Source organism: Cucurbita pepo, chromosome 1, assembly GCF_057944985.1.
Source record: "Cucurbita pepo subsp. pepo isolate OVF chromosome 1, ASM5794498v1, whole genome shotgun sequence".
NCBI classification, from domain to species: domain Eukaryota; kingdom Viridiplantae; phylum Streptophyta; class Magnoliopsida; order Cucurbitales; family Cucurbitaceae; genus Cucurbita; species Cucurbita pepo.
Window position 1 is genome coordinate 2,532,112 of NC_141798.1, and position 25,677 is coordinate 2,557,788.

At 35.4% G+C, this 25,677-nt stretch overlaps 4 protein-coding genes and 1 long non-coding RNA gene across 6 annotated transcripts; 3 read left to right on the forward strand and 2 right to left on the reverse strand.

Moving 5' to 3' along the window:
- The first annotated feature begins 358 nt into the window (after positions 1 to 358).
- Positions 359 to 4,335, forward strand: LOC111781399 (UDP-Glycosyltransferase superfamily protein). The gene is made up of 8 exons (XM_023661964.2): positions 359 to 515; positions 1,416 to 1,532; positions 1,912 to 2,105; positions 2,180 to 2,285; positions 2,392 to 2,539; positions 2,701 to 2,843; positions 3,480 to 3,646; positions 3,722 to 4,335. The coding sequence occupies exons 1-8, from the start codon at positions 455 to 457 to the stop codon at positions 4,013 to 4,015; spliced, it is 1,230 nt and encodes a 409-aa protein (XP_023517732.2). The 5' UTR covers positions 359 to 454; the 3' UTR covers positions 4,016 to 4,335.
- Positions 4,336 to 4,998: 663 nt separating this feature from the next.
- LOC111779805 (26S proteasome non-ATPase regulatory subunit 8 homolog A) lies at positions 4,999 to 8,089 on the forward strand. Its single transcript, XM_023659963.2, has 6 exons — positions 4,999 to 5,190; positions 5,346 to 5,424; positions 6,070 to 6,172; positions 6,884 to 7,147; positions 7,338 to 7,449; positions 7,669 to 8,089. Exons 1-6 carry the CDS (start codon positions 5,086 to 5,088, stop codon positions 7,807 to 7,809), a joined length of 804 nt encoding a protein of 267 aa, XP_023515731.1. The 5' UTR covers positions 4,999 to 5,085; the 3' UTR covers positions 7,810 to 8,089.
- Positions 8,090 to 12,772: 4,683 nt separating this feature from the next.
- On the forward strand, positions 12,773 to 16,994 carry LOC111796397 (protein NLP7). 2 transcript variants are annotated; one of them, XM_023679038.2, is made up of 5 exons: positions 12,773 to 13,324; positions 13,815 to 14,374; positions 14,504 to 14,551; positions 14,639 to 15,557; positions 15,638 to 16,994. In XM_023679038.2, the coding sequence occupies exons 1-5, from the start codon at positions 13,084 to 13,086 to the stop codon at positions 16,762 to 16,764; spliced, it is 2,895 nt and encodes a 964-aa protein (XP_023534806.2). In that variant the 5' UTR covers positions 12,773 to 13,083; the 3' UTR covers positions 16,765 to 16,994. The 2 variants fall into 2 exon arrangements, with proteins under 2 accessions (XP_023534806.2, XP_023534807.2); XM_023679039.2 differs by having other exon boundaries at positions 13,128 to 13,324; positions 13,805 to 14,374.
- Positions 16,995 to 18,072: 1,078 nt separating this feature from the next.
- On the reverse strand, positions 18,073 to 21,539 carry LOC111776930 (protein KINESIN LIGHT CHAIN-RELATED 1). Its single transcript, XM_023656349.2, has 3 exons — positions 20,742 to 21,539; positions 19,273 to 20,181; positions 18,073 to 18,599 (listed from the first exon to the last, which is right to left on the reverse strand). Exons 1-3 carry the CDS (start codon positions 21,377 to 21,379, stop codon positions 18,365 to 18,367), a joined length of 1,782 nt encoding a protein of 593 aa, XP_023512117.2. The 5' UTR covers positions 21,380 to 21,539; the 3' UTR covers positions 18,073 to 18,364.
- Positions 21,540 to 22,885: 1,346 nt separating this feature from the next.
- On the reverse strand, positions 22,886 to 24,286 carry LOC147793768 (uncharacterized). Its single transcript, XR_015414318.1, has 3 exons — positions 24,104 to 24,286; positions 23,897 to 23,955; positions 22,886 to 23,095 (listed from the first exon to the last, which is right to left on the reverse strand). It is a non-coding gene; the product is annotated as an uncharacterized LOC147793768 (long non-coding RNA).
- Positions 24,287 to 25,677: the final 1,391 nt, after the last annotated feature.

Sequence of the window (25,677 nt, forward strand, 5' to 3'; positions counted from 1 at the left end):
TTATTATTATTTTAGTTTTTATAATTTCTAATTCTATGCTTTATATATTTGAGTTTGTGCATTTTTCTTAAATAAACAATTTATTAATATTTGAATTTGCATTTTTTTTTTGGTTGAAAATGATAATTAAAATCTAATTATCTGCCAAAAAAAAAAAAAATATATATATATATATATATATATATATATATTGTTAGAAAGATTGAAATTTGTACATCAAACTTAAATTTTTAATATTTTATGGACTAAATTTATAATTTAGTAATATTTAGAGTTGGAACTTAAATAACGTTTTATAAAATTAGATAAATTTCTAGATGAAACAGGCTTTTTTTTGGGCCCAAACTGAAAAAGGCCGACGGCCCACTAACAGAAAACTCCCCGATCGGCAGAAGCTCCCGGGGAACTCCTCTTTTCTGCAACGAGTTCGTTTCCTGAAGCCGAAGGGGAAACGATGGAATCAAGAAGGCGATCGAAGACGAGGATCGCCATAGTCCACCCAGATCTTGGTATAGGTAAGAGCATATGTTTTATCAACTGATTCAATTGCTGAATTTCGATCAACACCTCTTTTTCATGTTCTGTTGTTTAGTAATTCGTATTTGATCGAATTGATTGATTTGAATTTTGATTTATCGAAGATGATAAAAGTATTTAATAGCGTGTTTGCGCATTAGGTAGTGTTATGGATTTGGACGTTTAGAGAACCGAGGGATTGCACTGGCACATTATGTGAATTTGATTCTTATTTATGTTGATTGGGGCTGTTTCTCTTTTCTTCTAGGAAGTATGGAATGCTGGCTCATCATTTTGAATTGCTGATGTGTGTTTATGTGTTTGATTGCTATCCATGAAACTGACTCACATCCGTTGAATCGTTGTGCCTTTTTTTTTTTTTTTTTTTTTTTTTTCTCTTCAGGTGGTATCTTTCTTACTCTGTTAAGAATACATCGTAAAAATTGAATTGGATTTAGTCCGACAACACAAGTTACTTTTTTTAGCTTGTTATTATTTTTTCTCTCCATTTCTTCTTATTGGTTAACACGTTAATCTTCGAGTTACAGGTTGAGAATACATTGAAAAAATATAATTTAACTTAGCTCAAAAACATAAGATTTTGATCCCAGTGGTGATTTAACATACATTTCATCAAAGGGAAGCTATAATCAGTCACCTTTCTTTAGTTGTCTTTTTCCCGTCTGTTTCTGTAGTCTAACAGGTGAAAGTAATGAAGTAAGATTTCAAAACATCATCTAGAAAACAGAACAAAATCAAGGATGGAATGATAAAACAGAACAAAATTAGAGTCAATCAACAAAAAAAAATTTCTCCATTCTATGTTTCATGTACTTCTAACTTTGAATCTTCAAAGGTTACTGTCATAGATAGCTATTAACGGAGTATGGTGCATACAGGTGGAGCTGAGAGGTTGATTGTAGACGCTGCTGTTGAACTTGCTTCTCATGGACATGATGTCCATATTTTTACATCACACCACGACAAAAATCGGTGCTTTGAGGAGACCCTTTCTGGTGTGCTTCACTGCTTTTATCTTCAATGAATCTGATATTGGAAATAATATATCTTTCTACTGATGAAAAGAATTTTGTGCAATTCAAAAAATGGAAATTAGAAAGAACTTATTCTAGTATTTTTGAACTTAAGAAGTCTTAGTCTCAATTTGAACGGGGCAGAATGAGGCATTTGTGTAGGATGAGGCTGTGATAAAGGAATTATATATCTAAGATTGACTCTTGTACTGTGCAAAGGAGACACGTCCATTCTATTCTGAGAAATTTCAACATCCCCGTTTTGCTTCTGTGATTGGTTCTCGTAGTTTCTTCAAATTTCTGCAATAATATTAGTATCACAGCATATCATTCTAATGCATTCATTTTTAATTTCTTCCAGGCACTTTTCCAGTTACTGTGTATGGTGATTTCCTACCTCGCCATATCTTTTACCGCCTCCATGCAGTATGTGCATATCTACGGTGTATTTTTGTCACTCTCTGCATGCTGTTTATTTGGCCATCATTTGATATCATACTAGCAGATCAGGTTTCTGTTGTTGTTCCGCTACTTAAACTGAAAAGGTCATCAAAGGTATGGATCTTTTCCTACTGTTGTTCATACGTCACTTTATCATGGTCGACTAAAGAAGCTGCGTGCTTATCCAGGTTGTATTTTATTGTCATTTTCCGGATCTGTTACTGGCTAAGCACACAACCTTGTTGAGGAGGCTGTATAGAAAACCCATAGACTTAATTGAAGAAATGACGACTGGTTCGGTTTCTGACAATTCATTCTACTTCTTTCAATTCTTATGTTGATTCAATATTACATTCATATACTCTTCAATATTTACATTTATCACTTAACATAATCACAGGAATGGCAGATTTGATACTGGTCAATAGCAAATTTACTGCATCCACTTTTGCCAATACATTCAAACATCTCAATGCGCGAGGAATTCGACCTGCTGTTCTTTATCCAGCGGTCAATATAGATCAGTTTGATGAGCCTCATACTCCGAAGTAACGGACATGTTTGTATATTCTTGTTCCTATGAGTTGATAAACTTTATATTGTGATTTGCAATATGTGTTTTTTCTAAAAAAAATACTGTTATTGTTTTTTTTTTTTATTGTATCTCTCTGTTATATTCATTCAATTCTTATAAATTCATTCATGTCAGGTTGAGTTTTCTTTCCATCAACCGTTTTGAAAGGAAGAAAAACATTGAATTAGCTATTTCAGCCTTTGCTAGGCTTGGCACACCTGAAGGAGGCGGCATTCTTCAAGATTACAATGTAGCTGATGTTTCCTTGGTCATTGCTGGTAAGTCTCAACTTTTTTCCCTAGGACTATCATATATTGTGGGGGTGAAACAAATACCTGTTGTTTTGTTGATAAGTGATTCATGGTGGATCATTCTTGATCATAAGTATTGACAATAGTGTTGTCTCCTATCAAGATTGGGTGTGAATCGAAAAGTTATTAATCTTTGGCTTTAGCGTTGTCTCCCATCAAGTAAGAACGGGGCGTGGACCGTTATTGAAAAGGATGCTTTAAATTTTAATGTTCTACAGAAGTACTTTGCCATTGCAACTGAGTGATTGCTTGCATTTGTTTGGAAAATGTTTTCTTTGTAAAAACCCTTAGTTATACCTTCATTTTGATTACTGCAATAGAATATGATGGGATCTACTTGGAGATTTTACCAATTAGTTTAATACTTCAGCTCTTCTAAACATCAACCCTCAAGTGTAGAATGTCTGTTTAATACGCTCGGACGCTTTATTCTCGATCTTGGTGCTGCTTCATATTAATAATTGACTCAATGAGTTCAAGCTTGATGCAGTCTAAATTACACTATCATATTACTCGATGAATCTATTTTCTGGAGATTATCTGCAGATTACTTTTGTAATTGTACAACTTTTTTAAGCATTTTTTTTTCAAATTGTATTGCAGGAGGCTTCGATAAACGGCTAAGAGAGAACGTCGAATACTTGGAGGAGCTTAAGAATTTAGCTGAAAGAGAAGGTGTATCTGAGCGTGTTACTTTCATCACATCCTGCTCAACACTCGAAAGAAACGCCCTCCTTTCCCAATGTCTCTGTGTCCTCTACACGCCGAAGGTTTGTGTATCGCCCCATTACACAGTCCTAACGAAATCCTATCCTTTGTTCTTACAATAATATGAATTAATGCAGGATGAACACTTCGGCATTGTTCCTTTGGAAGCCATGGCAGCTTACAAGCCTGTTATCGCATGCAACAGTGGGGGTCCAGTTGAAACTATAAAACACGGTGTGACAGGATTTCTCTGTTCGCCTAATCCTCAAGAGTTCGCTCTGGCAATGGCGAAACTCATCCAGGATCCTGGGATGGCAGCGAGAATGGGGAGGGAAGCCCGACAACACACCGTCGAATCTTTCTCTACAAAGATATTTGGCGAGCAACTGAACCAATACCTTGTCGATGGCGCTCAACTCAAGAGAGACTGAAACTACGCATCGGATCAGTAGCAAGTCGATTCACCACTAGGTACTGCACAAACCTTTGAACGCTAACCTATGGATCATAAATTGGTAGAGTCAGACACCATTAACAGATTTTACAGCTTTGTTCTATGTAATATTTATTGTGCACTGTTGGGTCTCAGTAGAAGAAGATATGAATTAGCATCATTTGAGCATGATTTCCTTAGGTTAAGAACTTCATTTAGCGATGTCACAGTAGTTTCCTAGAACTGGAAGATAAATCTTGAGAATTTTGGTTGAGATTTTTAAACGTTTCAGTGGAACATTTAGTTTATGTTTTGGAATTGAACTCGTTTCATTATTTCTTTTTCCAATTATCATATTGCTCTTAATTTTTTTAATTTTTTATTTAAAAGAATCAATGTTTTGCTTGAAAAATGTTCTTCAATGAATGAAATGTTCAAAATTATTCTATTCTATTATGCTACTTAATGTCAAAGATGTTCAACTTAACATTGAAATATTTAAAATTCTATCAGTATTTGAAGATTGAAAATTAAATTATATATTTTTGAAGATGGAAGTTAAATTAAAAAATAATTATTGTTAATTAAAAACCAATAAAAAAATATTTATTTGAATTTAAAAATAAAAATTCCATTATTCTTGTGTGTTCATTTTTCTTTCAATCAAAATATAAAATCACATTGTTTAATTTAAAAATAAAAAAACGGTAAAAATTAAAATTTATAAATATAATTCAAGCATTTAAAGTAAAAAAAAAAAAAAAAAAAAAAAAAAAAAAAAAAAAAGAAAAAAGAAAAAAGAAGAAGGGTTATCTTAAAACCTAGGCCATCAAATTTAAAAAATATGAATAATAATATATTTCATCCCCAGAGTCGGGTTCGGTAATTACGGTGTTTGGGCCGGGTATGGGTATCTTGTTGGATCCGGCCCAATTTCGAGCCCTAGAGAAAGTGGAATTCCTTCTTGAAGAGCAAGCAAAGGCAGCAACTAAAGTGACCAATTTCCATTTCCATTTCCATTTCAGCGGAGAGATTCAGAGAAAGAAACTGAAGGAGACGAAGATCGCCATGGATCCGAAGCTAACTGAGGTCTCGCAGAACTTCGAGCGCTTCAAAGCTGCTCTTGTCAGGCACGATTATGATTCTTGTAACAATCTCCTCTGTCAGCTCAAGGTATCGATCTGATTCTAGAACCCTAATGTTTCTTCCAATTACTCATCTGTTCACTGCGGTTTCAGCGTGTTTTCTTTTATTCTTGAGGAGATTGGTTTTTAATGATGCCGTTCAAGTTTCTTAAATCTTTTTTTTTTTTGTTTTTCTTTTTGCAGGTTTTTTTGACTGGATTCAGAAGTCTTCCGCCATTGTTTGAAAATACGCCCAATGCTGTCCATGAACTGACGGTGGCTAGTAAGAATGTCTCGCCATACTATATTTCATAGTTCCGCTGCTCTTATTTGCTGGACTATATTTTTTCCATATGAATAATTTGCTGTCGCTTGGATCTTGCAATACTCAACTGAAGAGAAGACTATAATATATGGTTTATGTATCTTCATAGTAATAGATAGAACTTATATTTGTGTGGGACTTGGTATATTCACTTTTGTGATTAGTGCTGTAAGCTACCACCCGAACTAGAAGCTTAAGCCATGAGATTGAGTAAATTTGACTTCTTGATTCTACAATGGTAAGATTATGATGAGGCTTTGAAAGCATTTTCTATCTTAGAAGTTAGATGACCAATACCATAGTTGATGCAAATTTGGATAAGATTTGAATGAGCTTTTGAAGTAATTTTACTCAGAAGTACAAAATATGACACACGAATGTCATAAGTTGATAAACTATCTAATAGAAGTTGGAGAAAGACGGAAACTACTTGGACATGAATAAATAATATACTTTCTGGATCTTTGAATATTCTGATGTTGGAGTTTTCTATACGAAAAAGTTTATTATCTGTAGGGGACTTGGGTTTTTTTTTCCTTTCCTTCACAGTCGTTTTCTAAATTTAGTTCTTATACAATTTTTGTGTTTATTTGGTGTCTTCAGGGGATATATATGAGCACGCTGTGTTGCTTAGTGTGAAGATTGAGGATCAAGAGGCATTTGAAAGAGATTTCTTCCAATTGAAGCCTTACTACACTGATGCTCGGTGTGTTTCTCTTTCTAAATGAAAGTGAAATTTGAATTCCTAAATCCTGTCCAAAATGATTAAATTGCTTTATTATTATGATATATTACTTGTTTATCTCAGACGGGGAAGAAAATATAAAAATGTTTAGCTTTTTCCTTTTTCAGTTGGTGCCTTTGGTTTGTTTTTCTTCCTGAGATTCTTGGAAAAGTTATGCCAATTGCCAAGATTTAAATGATTTATACTCATTTGCGAGCCTGGGGATGGTGTAGTGAGATAAAGAGAAGAAAAGTATAGATATAAGTGGAGTTCTATTGAGCAACTTGATTCTTTGTTAATTTGAAGTGAAATTTCATCAAAGACTAAAGCTACGTATAGATATTATTTGCAAATATAATTTTCTTAGTTGGTCACTATTAGGTAGTTTACATCATATTATTATCTTTCCTTCTTTCATGTAAATGAGTTAATCTAATTAAACTGAACTGCTTTGGCGAGAAAATCATCTGAAAATGAACTGCAGCAGAGTAACAAATGGGTCCTAACTTATCAGGAAAGCATATTCTGAGTTCTCTTGAGGTCCAAAACTGATGTATCTGATTTTAGCCTGAGCTTCCTGTGTTTTAATCTAGCATTTTACGCGATTGCCGTATTGAGATTAACTTGATGTTATCTTGTGTTTGAACTTCTGGGTACAATTTTTTCTCATGAGAGTTTTTTTTTTTGGATCAGTAACCTCCTTCCACCATCCCCTCAGGAGTATCCAATCTTGGGTCTCAACCTTTTGAGGCTTCTTGTGCAGAATAGAATTGCAGAATTCCATACTGAACTTGAACTTCTTTCCACCTCTGCTTTGGAGAGCCCATGCATTAAACATGCTGTGGAGCTTGAACAATCTTTCATGGAAGGTGCTTACAACCGTGTGTTGAGTGCTCGACAGACTGTGCCACACGAAACTTTTGGTTATTTCATGGACCTCCTTGCAAAGACTGTAAGGTAACTCATCTAAATAAGGTCTCTAACTAATATAATGATAGATGATAAATCCCACGTCCTTCCAAGTGTTTGCCAAATTCTCTCTCTCGGGTCGCTGACAAGTAGCTGTTCCATTTCATTCTTAATTTTTTTTTTTTTTTGAGACAACATACATTTCATTCATAATTTATGTCTTTCCTGTCACTTCCAGAGATGAAATAGCTGGTTGCAGTGAGAAGGCATATGATTATCTTTCTATAAGCGATGCACGCCAAATGCTGCTGTTTTCCTCTGACAAAGAACTTTTGGAATATGTCAAGGAGGTAAGCTCTGTTTGATGCATTTAATCCTCGATAATCTGCTTTCTCACTAGCAAGTTTTAGATATAGATGAAAGTTGTCTTTTCGCTGAATACTTCTCTTGACTAACCTCTTGCATGAAGGTTATAAGTACTAAGAGAGTTTCCACGAACTATTTCATGTCTTATTCTTCACATGTTTTCACAATGCACCTGTTGATTACGATCTGTTGTTTCGATGCAGGAGCATCCCGAGTGGGAGATAACAAATGGCGTTGTATATTTCCAGAAGGCGAAAGAATCTGCACCTTGCAAGGAAATACCTTCTCTTCAACTCATCAACCAAACGCTCAGTTACGCAAGGGAGTTGGAGCGGATTGTATGAACCAACCAAGCTAGCAGCTTTTCACCATTGCTATCTGCTGCTTTTCAACATGCCAAGGTTGATAGTTATCCCTCACCCTCTTATGATCTTTATGGGATTTTTCCATTCGACATTGTTATTTTTAGTGACATTGAGTCGGATTTTTGTCGATTTATCTTGGCATTTACATTCTCGTGAGATGATCGTCATTGCATTTGTTATCTTCTAAGTGTTTGTTTACAATTACATATTGTCGCGCATAGTAAGATCGAATGACTTGGAAGTCGTTATTGTTTGATTACTGCTATGGTGTGGGATGTAGATTAAAAAAGGTTTCGAACACTTGAAATGCACACACACAACTTTTTTATGTTACCCATAGTTTTGTCCAATTCAAATATAGACCAGATGAATTTGTCACAGTTTTGCAACTTTATAACTACCACTACTATATTTAAAAAAGCTACTTATTAAAATAATGTTATTAAAAAAGGAGCTATTTATTAAAACCAAATGGACGGAGGAATTAAATATAAATGAAGTGCAATTTGTTAATTGGGGGCCGTGGCGGAGGGAGTGGCGGCGGCGGCGGCGGCGGCGGCGCGCCGAGTTGTGGGGAGTGAGGGCGGCCCCCATGACTCCGGAAGCTTCACAAGGTGTGTCAAATCCGTACAAGTTGTGCCCTTCATTGTCAGCCTCGAATATTTCAAAATCCCTTTTGGCTTACAACTTTATTTATTTATTTTGGAATTTGAATCTTTTCTATGCTTTTTACCATTTTGTGCCATTAAAAAACCCAAATTGCTATGGTCCCCTTTTCTAATATTATTTGTTTTTCTCACTTTAATATCACTTTAATATCACTTTAATATCAGTTCTAATGTAAAACTAATTTGAGATTTGTATCTCGTTAAAAATGAGAATATCTAGAGAGAGTTCGAGATATATTTGGAAAAACAATTAAAAAAATACAAAACAACAGCTTTCTGAATTAAAAATAAAAATCTCGCACGTGAAATTTGAATGTTTCGATAAAAACTTTCTAGCTCCACCTCCATTGTCTCATCAAGTTTATACAACATCGAAAACTAAACCTACATAAGTTATCAAACAATGACCAAGAAAATCGTCCAATAGAATCCTTACTTTGAAATAGCTCGGATCCTTGTTGGTTTGTCTTAAATTCAATAAACTGATTGAGTCATTTTTCCCGACACCTTATGAAATAGAGATTTAAACACTTAAATTAATATTACTTATTTTATTTTAGTTGATGTGTTAAGTATTCATTAGACTCAATTTATTCTAAATTTAAGCCGACCATAAATTTTACTATTTTTAATTATGATTTTTTATAAGCTTGTATTTTGAAATGGTCAATTAATTAACTTATTAATGTTGTGTTTATCACCAACACTTGGAAAACGATGCTAGGTTGACAAAATTATATAAACAATTTTTTAAGAAATACCATTAAATATTTATTGGCGTATTAATTTCTATATTAATATATTATGCCCTTTTCCATCAAAATTTCTTACTCTTTTTTAAAATACATTTGACAATATTTTACTAATTAATTGATTAAATAATTTTAAGTTATTAGATAATAAAATAAAAATATTGCTTTTTCGATTCCATCTGGAATGGTTTGTTCCTCTATATTTGACCTTTTTAATAAATGTCAACTACATAACTTTCTAAAATTTTCCAACGTTGGATTATTTTAATATAACTATTCGAAAATTGAATAATAAGTAATTTTTGTTATTAGTATGAAAATTGAATTAAACCCTTTTTAATTAATTAAGTTACGATCTTTTGAATGATAAACTTGTACGCCTTAAACTGTTTCATTTGAATTAAATTTTTTTATAGTTTAGTCGCACTTTTATAAAATTAATTTGAAAGAGCGTTTAATTAAAACAATAGAAAATTAAAAGAAAAATGTATAACGTTATCATATTTAAAAAAAATATTTTTATATGCCTTACAATTTTTTTTTTTGCAAGTAATTTAATTCTAAATATATTTTTAATATTGTAATCAAATTCTAAAAATTTATTTACCATTTTAAGATAATATCCCATTATTTTTTTTTTGAAATTTCAATAATAGATAAAACTTTAAGTTAAATTACGAATTGGGTCGGTACGTTATTGAAAAATTTAGAATTTAGTCCTTATAGTTTGATAAAATTATCATAAATAGTCCATTTATACAACGATTTTATCAAATCACAAACACAAAAATTTAAATTTTAAATTTATATAGTCCAAATTTTAATTTCTTCAAAATTACGTGACCAAATTTATAATTAAGAAGTTGAAATAGAATCCATCCTCCAATAATAAAGATTCTTTGCCATAATATTGGAATATTCCTTGTTCGAATCTTCTCCATAAATATTGGATTCCATAGAGAAAAAGTCATAAACTTTAATCAATGTCAAATCACACACCAAAATATTTGCTTAATATTTATTATTATTTTTTAATTTATTTACAAATTATTCCTTTGGAAAATTTCCCATCCTTACAGTCACACCCTCCAAATCAAATTATTCTCTACATCATTTAATAAATAATATAAATTCATTAAGGATATTGAGAATTTACATCTCTACCCTTCAACAACAAGATATTATTATTTTTATTCAATTTCTTCATTTATATTTTATTATTTGTTCGAAAAAGAAATAAAATTAGCTAAATTATTTTATAATTCTTATATTTTGATTTTCTAGAAATAAAATAAAATAAAAGACATAATTTTATCAAATATTTATTTATTTATTTTCATAATATTTAAAAAATATCTTAAAATAAAATAAATATTATCGTAAAATTATTAGAAGTTCGGGGATCAAAAGTGTAAATTTTATAATGTTCGAGGACTGAACATAATAAATATTCTTCTTGAGGATAGGGATGAAAACCCTAAAACCAATCGACAGCCACAGATCCTGGGAGCTTTCCAATAAAACAGGAAAAAAAAAAAAAAAAAAAAAAAAAAAACACAAAGTCAAGAGGAAAATTATATAGAAATAAAATGATGGGAACCATGAAAAGTACCCTTCAACTTGAGGAGACAAGTAGCCTGTTTCTTAAATCAAACAAAATACAAAATAAATATCTTTGAAAAACTCGCTAAATTCCATTCGATTTCTTTTGTGGATAATGATTACGTCATAATGTTCGGGATTTAGAATCCGAATTCAACACCCAGTGACTCCTATATTTCTCTGCATCCTCTACAATATGATCATATTACTTACTCCCTGGTGCTAAAAGTGAAAACTATCTCCCCAGACCAACACGAGTTGTTCCAGTATATTTTGTCCTCAATTACATGGACGTCACACTAATCTAAGGGCTCAACTTGTCCAGCAAAGATCAATTCCATCTGGGTTTGGTTTGAAACTCCCGACTTCAATCTCAAATTACGACTGTAACCCCAATTACAATTAGATTTTTTTAGTGATACCGAGACATAGATTTGAAGTACACACTTGAGCATTGAAGTGTATTTATTTTCTCTCATGATCCAACGATCCAAATTCAATATCAACACTTTACACGCTCTCATTATACTAATTAAATAATTAATTATGCGAATGTCACTAACAAATAAATTAAAAATTTCCCATTATTCCAAAAGTAAAGTATATTGATTAATTTTGGAAAAAAAAAATAATGGGGTAGGCAGCTTTGTTATTTGATAATTAAACACATTTGTCTTCATTAAGAGAAAATTAAAAATATTAATTAAAAATATTGGCAATGTACAATGGAGGGAGCGCCCCAATCCAACTTGCTTCAATTAGACTTTGTATTAAAAGTCAATTAACAAATAATTATATTCTATAATCTCAAACTAATCTTTATTGTTAATGCTAACAACTTTTCCAAAAATATAAAATTAATTAATTTTTTTCATTAAAAAATAATATAAACCAACTAATTATTGTTGTTTTTGTCTTGTCTTTTTCCTATATATAATTGCAAATAATAATAATAAAAAATAAAAAAATAAAAAAATAAAAAGATGATGATGCAAGACAAAAGTCCAATTAGCTAAAAAAATAAAAATAAAAATAAAAAAAATAGTAAATTTAATATAATGCTGTATGACATTGGATTTACACATTGTACCATTATATTTTTTAAAGTAGACCACTTCACTAACCCACATGCTTAATTATTGCAATTATCCATTTATTTATTTATTTTTTGTTTATTTAATGGAAGTACAAAAGTTATTTTTTAATTAATAATAATCACAAGCTATTGAATTTTTGTTGACCTCGATTATAAAAATTAAACAAAAACCCACCTAATTTTTAGAATTATTGGTGTTTAATACATTTTATAAACCCCGTTGATTTACTCGAGACAGTACAAGTTCATCGTTAGTAGATATTGTCTATTTTTTGCTGTTATGTATCGTTGTTAGCTTCACACTAAGAGATTTGTGCCCGAATGCTTCGTTTCTCTCTTAAACTAATGTAAAATCTTACATACGAGTTTTTCATTTTTAATTATTTAATTGTCGAACAATCATTTATAAGTTTTTGCATTATTAATTATTTGAGCTCACCAGCTTTTCAACATATACCAAAATCAAGTAAAAAAAATTTCTTGATTAGATTTTGATATCAACATCACACCACTTTATCGATCGTTCATTCCATTGGTTCATTCGAACACGAAGAACGGATAATAGGTTTGCTAAAACGCTATAAAATTCAAAGCATAAAGGGTGTTTTGAGTTTTAAAAGTCTCTTTCTCAAGCAGACAACATGGAATCATGGCAATGAATGGTACTCACTTTCGACCATCCTGACGTACAAAGCCTTTCATTAGTTGTTGAACGATGAAATTAGCGATAGAATTTGGAAGATGTATATAATTAAAGTGAAGGGTACTTTTTGCTTTTTGATTTTTGATTCTTGTAATCACAGTATTATATAGATTTCTCCATTTTTCACTAAAAAGCTCTGAATTTGTTGATACAAAAAGTATGGGAAGTAGAGTAGCGATTGTGGTAGTGGGTTGCAACACGGAATCAAATCTGTTTATTTTATCCAAAAACTCTCATATAATCCAACTTCAACTACTCGTTTTTGGATTCCATGGAATCACACTCCCAAAACAATCCCTACCTCTCCCTCTCCTCTTCCCTTCTTCTTCTTCTTCTTCTTCTTCTTCTTCTACTTCATCGTTTTCCTCTCAAACTAGTTTCAGATCCTTAGAACCCTAAGATTTGGAGCTGTAAATCCATTATCTCCTCGCCATGACCGAGCCCAAGCCCGATTCCGATCACATATCTTCGTTTTTCCCTAAATCGCACCGTTCCGGTGCCGACGACCGGAACCCACTTATGGATTTCGATCTCGATTTGGATATTCCTTGGCCGTTGGATCAAACCCCTTTGTTTTCAACTTCCGATCATCTTGCTTCGCCTCTTTGGGCCTTCTCTGAAGCCGATGATGGCGACGATTCCAAATTTGCTGCCTATGCTTGCTCTGTTCTTGGTGAGCTTCGATTCTGTTTTGCGTTTGTTTTTACCGCTTTTTGTCTAATTTGTTGTTTGGTGGATTTTGATTTTGATTTTGATTTAACTGAATGGTTCTTGTGATTTGAGAAGTGGATCGTCTTCTCATAAGGGTTGAAATCGAAACACCTTTTGTTCGTTTGTTTCTTTGACTGTTTGAGTGCGTTTTTGGACTTGTTTTCTTCAAATTTCTTTAATGAATCAGTGAGGTTTTGAATGGCTTGGTGTTTATGCCATTTAAGAACAAGGAACGAAGGCTACTATGGGATTGAAAGCCTGAATCAATATTTCTTCATCCTGTTTTGGTATATGTTTGATTATTCTTCAGATATATGATTCTGTATGGTGTTTCTGGATGCTGGTTTTCTGTCAGTTTCAATCTTGTCATCTTGAGTTGATATTGTGTTCTTGGATTTAGTTAGAAGGATTCTTTTCCATTTAAAATGGCTTAACTGTACAGCTGAGAGCAGGTACTTCCAATTTGAATTCGGTACCGCAAAAGCCGACCGAGAATCACAAGTTTAAGATTCTTCCCGTTCCGTCCGAGAATCCAGATGGGTATTGCTTGATCAAGGAAAAAATGGCGCAAGCTCTTCGGTACATTAAGGATTTGTCCGACCAGCAAGTTCTAGCTCAGGTTTGGGCACCTGTAAAGAATGGTGACAAGGTTGTACTTTCGACTTCCGGGCAACCGTTTGTTCTTGATACGCAGAGCAACGGGCTTCATCGGTATAGGTTGGTCTCTTTGACGTATATGTTCTCTTTGGACACTGAGTTGGATGGATCTCTCGGTCTCCCTGGTCGTGTTTTTCAACAAAAGTTGCCTGAATGGACTCCAAATGTGCAGTATTACTCAAGCAAGGAGTATTCACGACTTAGGCATGCTCTTGATTATAATGTTCAGGGAACTTTGGCTTTGCCTGTTTTCGACCCTTCGGGGCAGTCTTGTCTTGGTGTTCTCGAGCTAATCATGACTTCACCGAGGATCAATTATGCACCTGAGGTGGACAAAGTCTGTAAAGCTTTGCAGGTTTGAGTTCTCTTCCATTTGTTGAATTACTCGAGTGTTGTCTGGATCTTGATTGTATTGGACGAAGCATATGTCGTGTTTACCGATCATAAACGTTTTTGCTCATTTTATAGATCTCTTTTCCTGCAGGCTGTTAATCTAAAAAGTTCAGAGATTTTGGATCGTCCGAATATCCAGGTCACTTTTGCATTCTGAAAGATGAATATTGTATAGCTTGTTCTTTTTCGCTCGTTCTCACGTATACATACTTCGCAATGCTTTCAGATTTGCAACGAAGGCCGACAGAATGCGCTGGCTGAAATCTTGGCTGTACTCACCGTTGTTTGTGAAACCCATAACTTACCATTGGCTCAAACCTGGGTTCCGTGCAGGCACCGAAACGTGCTCGCCAATGGTGGAGGTTTGAAGAAAAGCTGTACTAGCTTTGATGGTAGTTGTATGGGACGGATCTGTATGTCTGCAACTGAAGTAGCATCCTATGTTGTTGATGCTCACAAGTGGGGTTTTCGCGAGGCGTGTTTAGAACACCATTTACAAAAGGGTCAAGGGGTTTCCGGGAGAGCGTTTTCGTCTCACAGCTCGTGTTTTTGTGGAGACATCACTCAATTCTGCAAGAACGAATACCCTTTGGTACACTACGCACTCATGTTCGGATTAAAGAGCTGTTTTTCGATCTGCTTACGGAGCAAGTTTACTGGAGACGACGAGTACATTCTGGAATTCTTTCTGCCACCGAGCCTCGTTGATTATCAGGAACAAAAGACTTTGTTGGGTGCAATGATGGGAACAATGAAGCAGCATTTCTACACTCTCAAAGTTGCCTCTGGAATCAAACTCGAGGAGGGAGGAATCGTCGAAGTCGTTCAAGCATCAAGAAACGGAGGGTTCGAATCAAGACTTGAATGTATTCATATTCCACCCGAGTCTGATGCCATGCCGAACACGGGAGAGGTAGTTGCCTTAGAAACATTACAACAACGTTCTTTAATGGTTCACGATGCCCCAAAGGACGAAAACAATACTGTTCGGGACAGGGAAAGCGACAACCCCGTTCCTAGTGTCCAGAAGGAAGTGAAAAAAACGTCCAAAAGGAAGCGTGGAAAAGCCGAGAAGTCGATTAGTCTGGACGTTCTTCAACAATATTTTGCTGGTAGTCTTAAGGATGCTGCTAAAAGCCTTGGCGGTATGTTCTTCATTCTGCAGTTTAATTTCATGAAAGCTATGCTTGCATATCTATATGAACACTCTTTTTCACTTCGACAGTTTGTCCGACAACAATGAAGCGTATCTGTAGGCAACACGGGATCTCACGGTGGCCATCTCGAAAGATCAATAAGGTGAATCGCTCTCTTTCAAAGCTAAAACGCGTCATCGATTCCGTTCAAGGGAATGAAGGAACTTTTGGAATGTCTTCTCTTGCTACAAGTCCACTTCCTGTTGCAGTTAGTTCGAGTTCTCATCCGTTAACTCCGGACGGGTCGAATCAAAATTTTTTTTTTGCTTCTCAACCCTCTGATCCTCAACGTAAAGAAACGAACACCTCAGAAGCACAGACAAACAACACACAGGCTAGACTGAAAGATCAATTACACAGGGGAGTGTCGAACCCGGAAGAACTGTTTCACGAGCAGAATGGATCTCTAATGAAGCTCGGAAATGGCTTCAACAATTTTAGAACAGGAAGCGGATCTCGGGACGAGAGCACCGGGACACCTACATCTCATGGTTCTTGCCAAGGTAGTCCTGCAAATGAGAGTAATCCCCTTTCTATTCACCACCAAGAACAATGTGTAAGAAGAGGCTCTCCTGAAGCAGCAGCCTTCCATCCAATCGACAAACCGAACACATCGACACGTGCTTGTCCAGTTCCCGATACGCTTCTGATGGTTGAGCCGAAGGAACCATTTGGAGGAATGCTGATTAAGGATGCAGGAAGCTCTAAGGACTTAAAAAATCTTTGCGCTTCGGTTGCCGATGCCGTTCTCGACGATCAAGTACCTAAATTTTGTTGGCCCAGACCTTCTGATATAGGTATGAGACAACCTATGGAGTCTGTTTGTCACACAGTCCCTCATATATCAGCAAGGCAAGAACCAAGTAGAATGACTATCAAGGCCACTTATAAGGACGATATCATTCGGTTTCAAATTTCCACGTGCACCGGTATTGTGGAGTTACGAGAGGAAGTAGCAAAGAGATTGAAACTAGACGTCGGTACGTTCGATATCAAATACATGGACGACGATCGTGAATGGGTTCTTACTGCTTGCGACGCAGACTTACAAGAGTGTGTAGATATCTCAAAAGCATCAGGTAGCAACATAATAAGATTGTTGGTTCATGATTTATCTGTCAATCTTGGGAGTTCTTGTGAGAGTACTAGGGAGTGACGATCGATCGGGTTGTAGATATCGATAATCCGTCGACTTCCCATCTCCATAAACTGTATTACTAGCATTAGGATGTGAAGATTTAGATGTAGGTATTGATATTATTTCGCTCGAACTGTATAAATTTTTTCATGTGAATTGTATTGATTCTCCTCTCAAGGTTTTTAAACGTGGTCTATTAGGGCGATGTTTTCACACCATTGTAAGGAATGTTTCATTTTCCTCTCCAACTAATGTGAGATTTCACGACCTATTCCCTTAGAGCCAACGTCCTTGTTGGCACACCCTCGGTGTTTGACTTTGATACCATTTGTAACCGTTTAGATCCACATTACCTGGTGTCTGGCTCTGATACGTCTGATACCATTTGTAACCGTTCAAGTCTATCGCTAGCAAATATTATCCTTTTTGAGTTCATACTCTTATGAAATGCTTCGTTTTTTTTTTCTCCAACCAACGTGGAATCTCACCATGCATATTCCATATTAACTCATGTAATTTTTTATTTTTTTATTTTTTATGCATCATAATAATTTTTTTGAAATATATTAATTAAATTATAATATATATATTTTTTTCTGATTTAAAGTTTCATATTCTAAAGCATAATTCCACCATAAGAGAGAATCGAAATCATGATTTAATGGAATTGGAAGGTTCATCAATCTTTTTCCCCATTATTATGAATATATTCTTTTTGTCAATTCATATACTTAATTATCTTTATTTTATTTTATTTTTTAAAGGCTATTTTACATTGCTGTTGGGGAATTATTCTCTTGATTTTCAACTAAAAAGGAAAAAAAAAAAAAAAAAAAAATCTTGATCATTAATTTACTTCCACTTAATGTTAATTAATTGTCTATTAAAAAAAATAAAAAACTTAATAAAGTAATTAATGATTTATAAAATATTTTAAAAACCATTCCCATCTAAATGAATAATATCTTTTTTAACTTTGTAATCTTCTTTTTTTTTTCTTTTTTTTTTTTTAATAATAATTTGATTCTTTGAGTAAAAACTAAGACATCTTTTCTCAATTTAAAAGCCAAAAAGTACTTTTAAAATTCATTATAGGAACCGAACTGAATTAAACCGAATAATTTGTTAGAAATGTCGAGCCTAAGGGGCCAACCACCTCGAGAGCCAATTGGGGATGAGACCCTTGAGGTTAATCACCATGGGTCGGCCACGAACCTTGAAGATCCACCTTTGGTTCAGAAGCTACGTTTAGGAGAGAATAATAAGAGATCAACTCGGCCAAACCGTCGAGTTCAAGGTTAGGAATCAAACGATTAGACTCGAGTATTAAATCCGAAACTATGAATCTTATTCAACCAAGATCATGTTTTTTTTCTTTCTAAGTAACAGCCTTACAGCACAGACATTCATTCAATGAAGCAATTAACAACACAAAGAGAAGAAAAACAATAAATGAGTTCAGTTGATAAAGAGAAACAGAAGGGCTTACTCCAATTAAAGAAATAAAGAAAGAAATAAAGAAAAAACTAAATCAACTCTATACATGATCTTATATGTTACAGAATGTGCATTTTGGATCACTAAAAGCAGCTCCAATATTCATGGAAGACTATCCATTTCAGATTCTAAATCCCAAACCTGACCACTTTTTCGTTGTCTCTTTCTTTGTCTTCCTTGAGCTCGGGTCGATGAGGTTCTCCAAAGACTTTGCTTTCCGGTTTCGGGTTCGGCCTGCTTCCTTCAGTAGCTCAGCCAGTCTCCTCTTTTCATCTTCAAAGTCGGGATTCGCAATTCCGAGCTTTTCTTCTCTCAACTTGAGAACAGATTCCAATGTTTCGATAGCATCGTCGACTCTGCAATAGATTCATAAGAAACTATTAGATAAAGCTTTAACCGTTCAAACCCACCGCTAGTAGATATTATCTTTTTTGGGTTTTCCCTTTCGAGCTTCCCTTCAAGGTTTCTAAAACACGTCTGCTAGGAAGAGGTTTTCAAATCCTTATAAAGAATGTTTTGTTCTCTTCTCCACTGACGTGAGATCTCACAATCCACCCCCCTTCTGATCCCAGCATCCTCGTTGGCACTCGTTCCCTCCTCCAATCGAGGTGGGACCCCCCAATCCACCCCCCTTCGGGGCCCAACATCCTAACTAGCACACTGCCTCGTGTGTGTTGATACCATTAGTAACTGCCCAAACCCACCCTGAGCAGATATTGTCCTATTTGGGTTTTCCCTCTCGGGCTTCCCCTCAAGGTTTCTAAAACGTGTCAACTAGACAAAGGTTTCCACACCCTTATAAAGAATGCTTCGTTCACCTCCCCAACCAATGTGGGATCTCACAATATTAATACTCGAGATAGTATATTCCCCATAGCTTTAACATACGACTTCAAAGATATTTGAATTTATAACTTGACCTTCAACCAGGCCAAGCCAGGCGGTTGAGCTCCGGGCGAGCTATACCGAACCGAATAGGTATAATATGATAGGTAGTGGCAAGAAAATAGTTAAAATAATTTGAAGTACCTGCCCATAGCATCATAAGTTGCAGCAAGGTTGCTATAAACTCCAATGGTATCTTGATGACAATTGCCACACTCCTGCTCCAATATTCCTCTTGCTTCTTCAAACAACTCAGCAGCCTCATCTATCTTGAACAACTGCACACAAGCCAATCCCATTTGGTTCAAAACAACCCCGAAGAACGCAGATTTTCTCTCCCCGGTGGTTCTAAGTTTCGATATCGAACTCTCGAAAGCGCTCCTCGCATCCTCGTATCGTCCAACCATGTAGAACATCACTCCCATTCGTGCTTCTATCCCAGCAATCGTGCTTTGCTGTCCCGGTTTATCCTCCAACATCTTCATTGCCTTTTGTAAGAGCTTCAACGCCTCCTCAGGCTCGTCAACAGACTCGTAAATCGCTGAAATTTCTGTTAATCCACCAGCAATTTCTTCGGGTGAAGTTCCCGGTACAGGCTTTGAGTATATCCTCATTGCATTTTCGCAATACGATTTCGACTCCCGGAGCTTTCCAGTCCGGTGATAAAGGTCAGCAAGGCGTATGAAAACAGAGGCAACCAGAGGATGGTTGTCACCCTTAGATGCTTTGAATACAGTGAGCGCTTTCTGATACGAGAAAACGGCCTCGTCAAAACGACATAGAGACATGTAAATATTTCCAATGCTGACATCAATGGCAGCAACCTCACTGTCTTGTCCATTTGCAATCATCGCCATACTAGCCAGGACGAGGTGCTCAAGCGCCGATTCATAATCACCTTTTGCCTCACAAATAAGCGCCATCAGTCGACGGTCAGCTGCTTCTTCAAGCGACGCAGGCTCACTATGCGCATGATGAATCTCGAGAGTTTTCTTGCACAATTCTTCCGCCCGATCAAATTGCATTGCTTGAACGTGTGCCTCTGATAAATACCTACATATAAAATGACATTCTCCATGGTTATTCTCACGCCTATTCACATTAACTCGATCCACAAACAACCATTCTTCCGAACTATGAACCGAGATAAAACTCCGAACAATAACGGGTATTCACTCGATTAACAGGACATCAAACAAATACAAGCTATGAAACACGCAAAAAACCAGTCAACGATTCGTCTCTAGGCCAATATAATCATAAACAAATAGTTAGTTCAGAGATCCACCTGAAACCTTTACACAAAAAAACACATAATCTAACACAAAACCAGTGTCACACAGCTGAGGATTCATAGGGAAAGAAGCAAAAAGTTGTATCTTTTTAACGGTAAAGTCACAACATCAGCAGATCAAGCACAATCTCAAAATTAACCTTAAACTCTTCCAAAATTAACCTTAAACTCTCCAAAATTAACCTTAAACTCTCCAAAATTCACCTTAAACTCTACAAAATTAACCTTAAACTCTTCAAAATCCAGCTCAAATGCCACAAATTCCCACAATTTTGGAAAGACAAATCTGCATCTAATATAAGAACAGAAGAAACCAAACCTGCAAGTCTCCCCAACTCTGGGATCCGTCTCACCCAAGGCTTCGATCTGAATCTTCAAGCCCTCTTCATAGCAACCAATGGAGCGCTCGATCTGACCCAGCATCGAATACGTATCACCCAGCTGCATATGACCGGAAAAAGCAGCAAGGGCATGATCCGGCCCTCTCCCAATCTGAGGGACTTGAATCGCCTGTTCCAGAACCGGCACCGCCTCCTCAAACCGACCCAAGCTGCAATAAATAGCGGCTAGAACATGAAGACTCATGGCTAGGTCCAGACTCGGTTCACCATCAACGGCGCACCGTTCGAATGACTTCGATGCTCGGATCGCGTAATCTAAAGCTTTGATCGGGCCATCACCGGATGCGATGGTATCCCGAGCGAGCTTAAGAAGAAAAGGACCAAGATCGGGGTTGTCCAGAGAAGAATCCGGCGGAAACAGAGCCGCTGTCGGACTCTCCGGTTGAAGCTTCTTCTTCCCATTCGGCGAAGGCTTAGATCGGGAAGGAGAAGGAGAGGGCTGTTTCTTTGTTAGAGGAGATGGGGGTCGATGACTCGTGGCCGGCGGCGTGTCGGGAACTGAAATCCGGAGCGGCGGAGCATCCGGCGGGGTTTTGACGGAGACTAAACCGGGCATGGCGGCGGAAAAAACAGGGGAAGTGGAATTGGAAGCGGAATTGAAGAGGGTTTATCTTAGATTTGGGGAAATGGGGATTGGTAATAGAGATCAAAGGATGGAACAGCCCACCTCGCTGAACCAAATTAAGATGAACAATTTGGGAGTGGGAGTTTGAAGGTGAAGCTGCAGTAGATCAGATGTCAATGACTGTCCTGGCTGTCACAACTCGGGCTGTCGGTCTGCTCCAGTGAGGGAGAGAACCAGACAAAGTAGGTTAGGAGGGTAAAATCGTAATTTCAGCTCACTTATCTTTATTCTTTACCTTACGTTGTCATAAATTATTTCCGTTTTTTTCTTCGGGTTGAATAATTCATTTCTTAGATTTTAAATAAACGTAAGTTTCTAACTTCAAGTTATATAATTCAACCAAAAATAAATTCAAATAATTAATTTTAAGTTATTTATTCAACATTATTTTTCTGTTAGATATTCGTGCATTACTTTCAAAATGTGACATTTTTCTTTGGTTGATGTAAATAATATTAACCCATTTAATCGAGCGGTTGAAGACTTTGCCCTAACGGATGGAAATTAACATCCAATCTGTGATATCCCACATTGGTTGGGGACGAGAACAAAACTCCATTGATAAAGGTGGGAAAAGCCTAGAGCGGACAATATCTGCTAGCGGTGAATCTGGGTCATTACAAATGGTATCAGAGCTAGATACCGGACGATGTGTCAGCTTTTCTCGAGTGCCAGCGAGGACGCTGGGCCTCGAAGGGGGGGTGGATTGTGACCTCCCACATTGGTTGGGGAGGAGAACAAAACATCATTTATAAGGGTGTGGAAACCTTCCCTAGCAGACACGTTTTAAAGCCTTGAGGGGAAGCCCAAACAAGACAATATCTGCTAGCGGTGGATCTGGGTCGTTACAGAATCAGTACAGTTCAGTCTCACTTATCATAGTGTCTCGTGATATTAAATGAGTAATTATCACGATATAATATATGTCGTTCATATTCATACACGAAGTCTCATAATAGATTTTTTCATCACAATTGCATACATCATATACCATCAATCAATCAACGTTTAGGATCAAATTAGATGTTGAAAATTTACTTAAAAAAGCCACGAAGAATTTATCAAAGAAATTTTTACTCAAAGTTGTTTTCGACCTCGTATGGACAGTCCAAACTAGCAATATTTTTTCCAAGCCTTAATTTAACCGACCGAAATCCTCCGTAACAAGATTTGCAACTCGACCCAAGAGTTTTGGTCGAATAGATAATGTTTTAAGACGAACGTTATCCATATAAGCTCACCGAAATGGGCTCGACCCCTTACTGTACGATGCTCTAAATTGCTTAAACTTTTGAGATTAGACACCAGATCGGAGTGGGTAATCCAATCGACACTATCATACTCCTTCTTAAATGTAATAGACGGTATCATACCAATCAATACGAGTCATTATTAATACACAACATTTTTCACATTCACACGAGACATCCTTATACATATATTACATAGCAAATACCACTCTTATTTTCCACACTATCTTACACACTCCATAATTATATTTTGAAACCCTAATTTCAGCATCACTTAGGCTCTTCCTCCAGGGTTCCCAACCCTTGGCTCATGCCTTGGGTTATGGCTTGGGCTTGCATAGTCTAACAATTCCTCTGCTCCCAAAAGCTTCCTTGCACCTTTCTTTTCAATTATCACCTGCACTTTCAAAGTTGATATCGATCATCATTTTGACTCATAACAAGAATATCTATTTGTTTTCGAGGGTTTATCACTGAATTTGAGCTATCGATATCAGTACTAGTGTTTTCCACTATCGGGTCTATATTTTATATAAATACAAACACAATTTTAAGGGATGTGTCGGGTGAAAGTTTGGGTGAGACTCGGTTTGACTTAAGATTTCACATTTTGTTTACCCTATTCGAGATCGATGAAATTCATGGATTTTTCAATGGTCGTTCATCCGGGTTTTTAAACTTACACTTCAAATGCATAGTTTTTCTATACACTTCGAGTCTTAACGTTGTCTAGGATAAGATGTCGATCCCATGCCCTAAATGTTCATTAAGTTCCAACTTAATTAGAAAGTTGATATATCATGTTTTCAAGGGTTTATCACTAAATTTGAGCCATCGGTATCAATATCAGGGTTTTCCGCTATTGGGTCTATAGTTTATACAAACACAAATAAATTTTAAAAGATGTGTCGGGTGAGAGTCAATTTGGGTTAAGATTTCAAATTTTGTTTACCCTATCCAAGTTCGATGAAATTCATGGATTTTCCAATGGTAGTTCAGCTCGGTTCTCAAACTTACACTTCAAACGTAAAATTTTTCTAAATTTGGACGTCTTAAATCATTCACTTATAAACTTAGAGTCGTATAAGTCTTAACGTTGTCTAGATAAGATGTCGATCTCATGCCCTAAACGTTCATAAAGTTAATATTTTGAACGTTTTTGAAATTCGAAGTTCCAACCTAATTAGGGTTTTCTCACCTGCCCACAAGGGTTTGGTAGCTTCAAACCTTCCTTCAACCTCAGGCCATCAGCATCCCCTACAAAAAAAAAAAAAAAAAAAAAAAAAAATGAACACAAACCCTAATTTCCCTTTTAACATTGAAAAATTCAGATCTAAACAAGAAATTAGCATAAAATTAAGAGAAACCCTAATCATAAATCATCCATGTGAAGTGAAAAAAGCACCTGAATTAGGGCATATGAAGATGAGGAAGATGAAAATGAAGGTCTTGAAAGTAGCCATGGACGCCATTGTTGAAGGATTAGAGGTGGATGAAGCTGGTGGTTAGGGTTACAAAGAATAGGGTTTTATATAAGAAGTAATCAAGGAAGATAATGGAGCCAAATTAGGAGAAGCTAATTAAGTGTCATCATGATAACCTCCATTAAAGCTTCATGTAATCATGCTTCAAATACTCTACTTGTTATCCAATTTTTATTTATTTATTTATTTTTGTTCGTTAATGTCGAGTTAAATAAGAAAATAATCTAAGCTCGATTAAACAATGGTATTATTTATTTATTTTTATAAAAAAAAAATTAATTTTTCTCTTTGATATATTACATAGTATGGTATTATTGATGTCGTATAGGTCAAATATCTTATTTTTTACTTAATTAATTAAAATTTTATTATTTTCTAAGAAAGTCCAACGAGCAAAAATGAGTGCATGTGAGTTACAGCTCGTCGCCCCGAGTTCAAGGTGTACTAAGAATTTAAATATTTAATTTAAGAAAAATGAAACTCGGAAAAAAAAAATACAATTTTAAAAAATTAAATAATAATTAAATGGAGCCTCAATAATTTTTTATAAAAAAAATTAATAAAAGCATTTTAAAAAAAAAAAAAATATTTGCAAGATATGATTTTTTATTTTTTAAAAAAAGTTTGAAATTGAGGAATTTATTTAAAAATGGTATGATTAACTTAAATAATTGTAATTAGTTAATTAAAAAAGAGAGATAATATATCGATATTACACGTAGACATTTGGGCTAAAATTATATAAATTATATTATTTATCACAAGATAATTTTGTTTTTTGATAAAATTTAAATACGTGGCAAATATTTAATACAAATTAATTAATATTAATCCATTACACGTGTGGGTTAGGCAGCGTTCCATTAAAATGGTTTAATCTTCAATTAGCAAAAAAAACCCTACACTTAAACATATGATTAACGTTTAATATTATTATAATTATACGAAGGGAGTTAGCTTTGTCGGCAAAGTTTATAGCAAAGGCCCCTCTACTATTCAAAAATACCATTTCTATCTTATCCCTAATTCTTGACATCTGTTAGCGATATTTCCCCTTCCCGTCACATCACGTCTCGGGTCCTCTTTGTTTTAAGCTAAACACATTTAACTTTAACGAAGAGGTGATTTTTCTTATATCATCTGACCTTCTCCTGTCTACTTAGACCGTCTGAGGACCGACATCAGCCTACCCAAAACGAAATTGCTGGAGATACCCATTTGAAATTTAACTCATATAGATGTCACTGTCAACTAAAGTAAGATTCCATCAATATAGAGCTAATTTCAGTAGATTGATTAGAGGGTCCTGTTGGTGTGCATCCTACAGGAATTGAACCTATAAGTTCGTCAGTTCTTGATATATGTAATAATGCTTCAAGATCACTCTCATTCTGATATAGGTTTGGTCCATTCAACTTCTTATTTACTCGGGCATCGTAATAATTACAAATTAGTCCTTTTTTCGTCCAAATTTTAGCTCGTAAGAATAAAATAT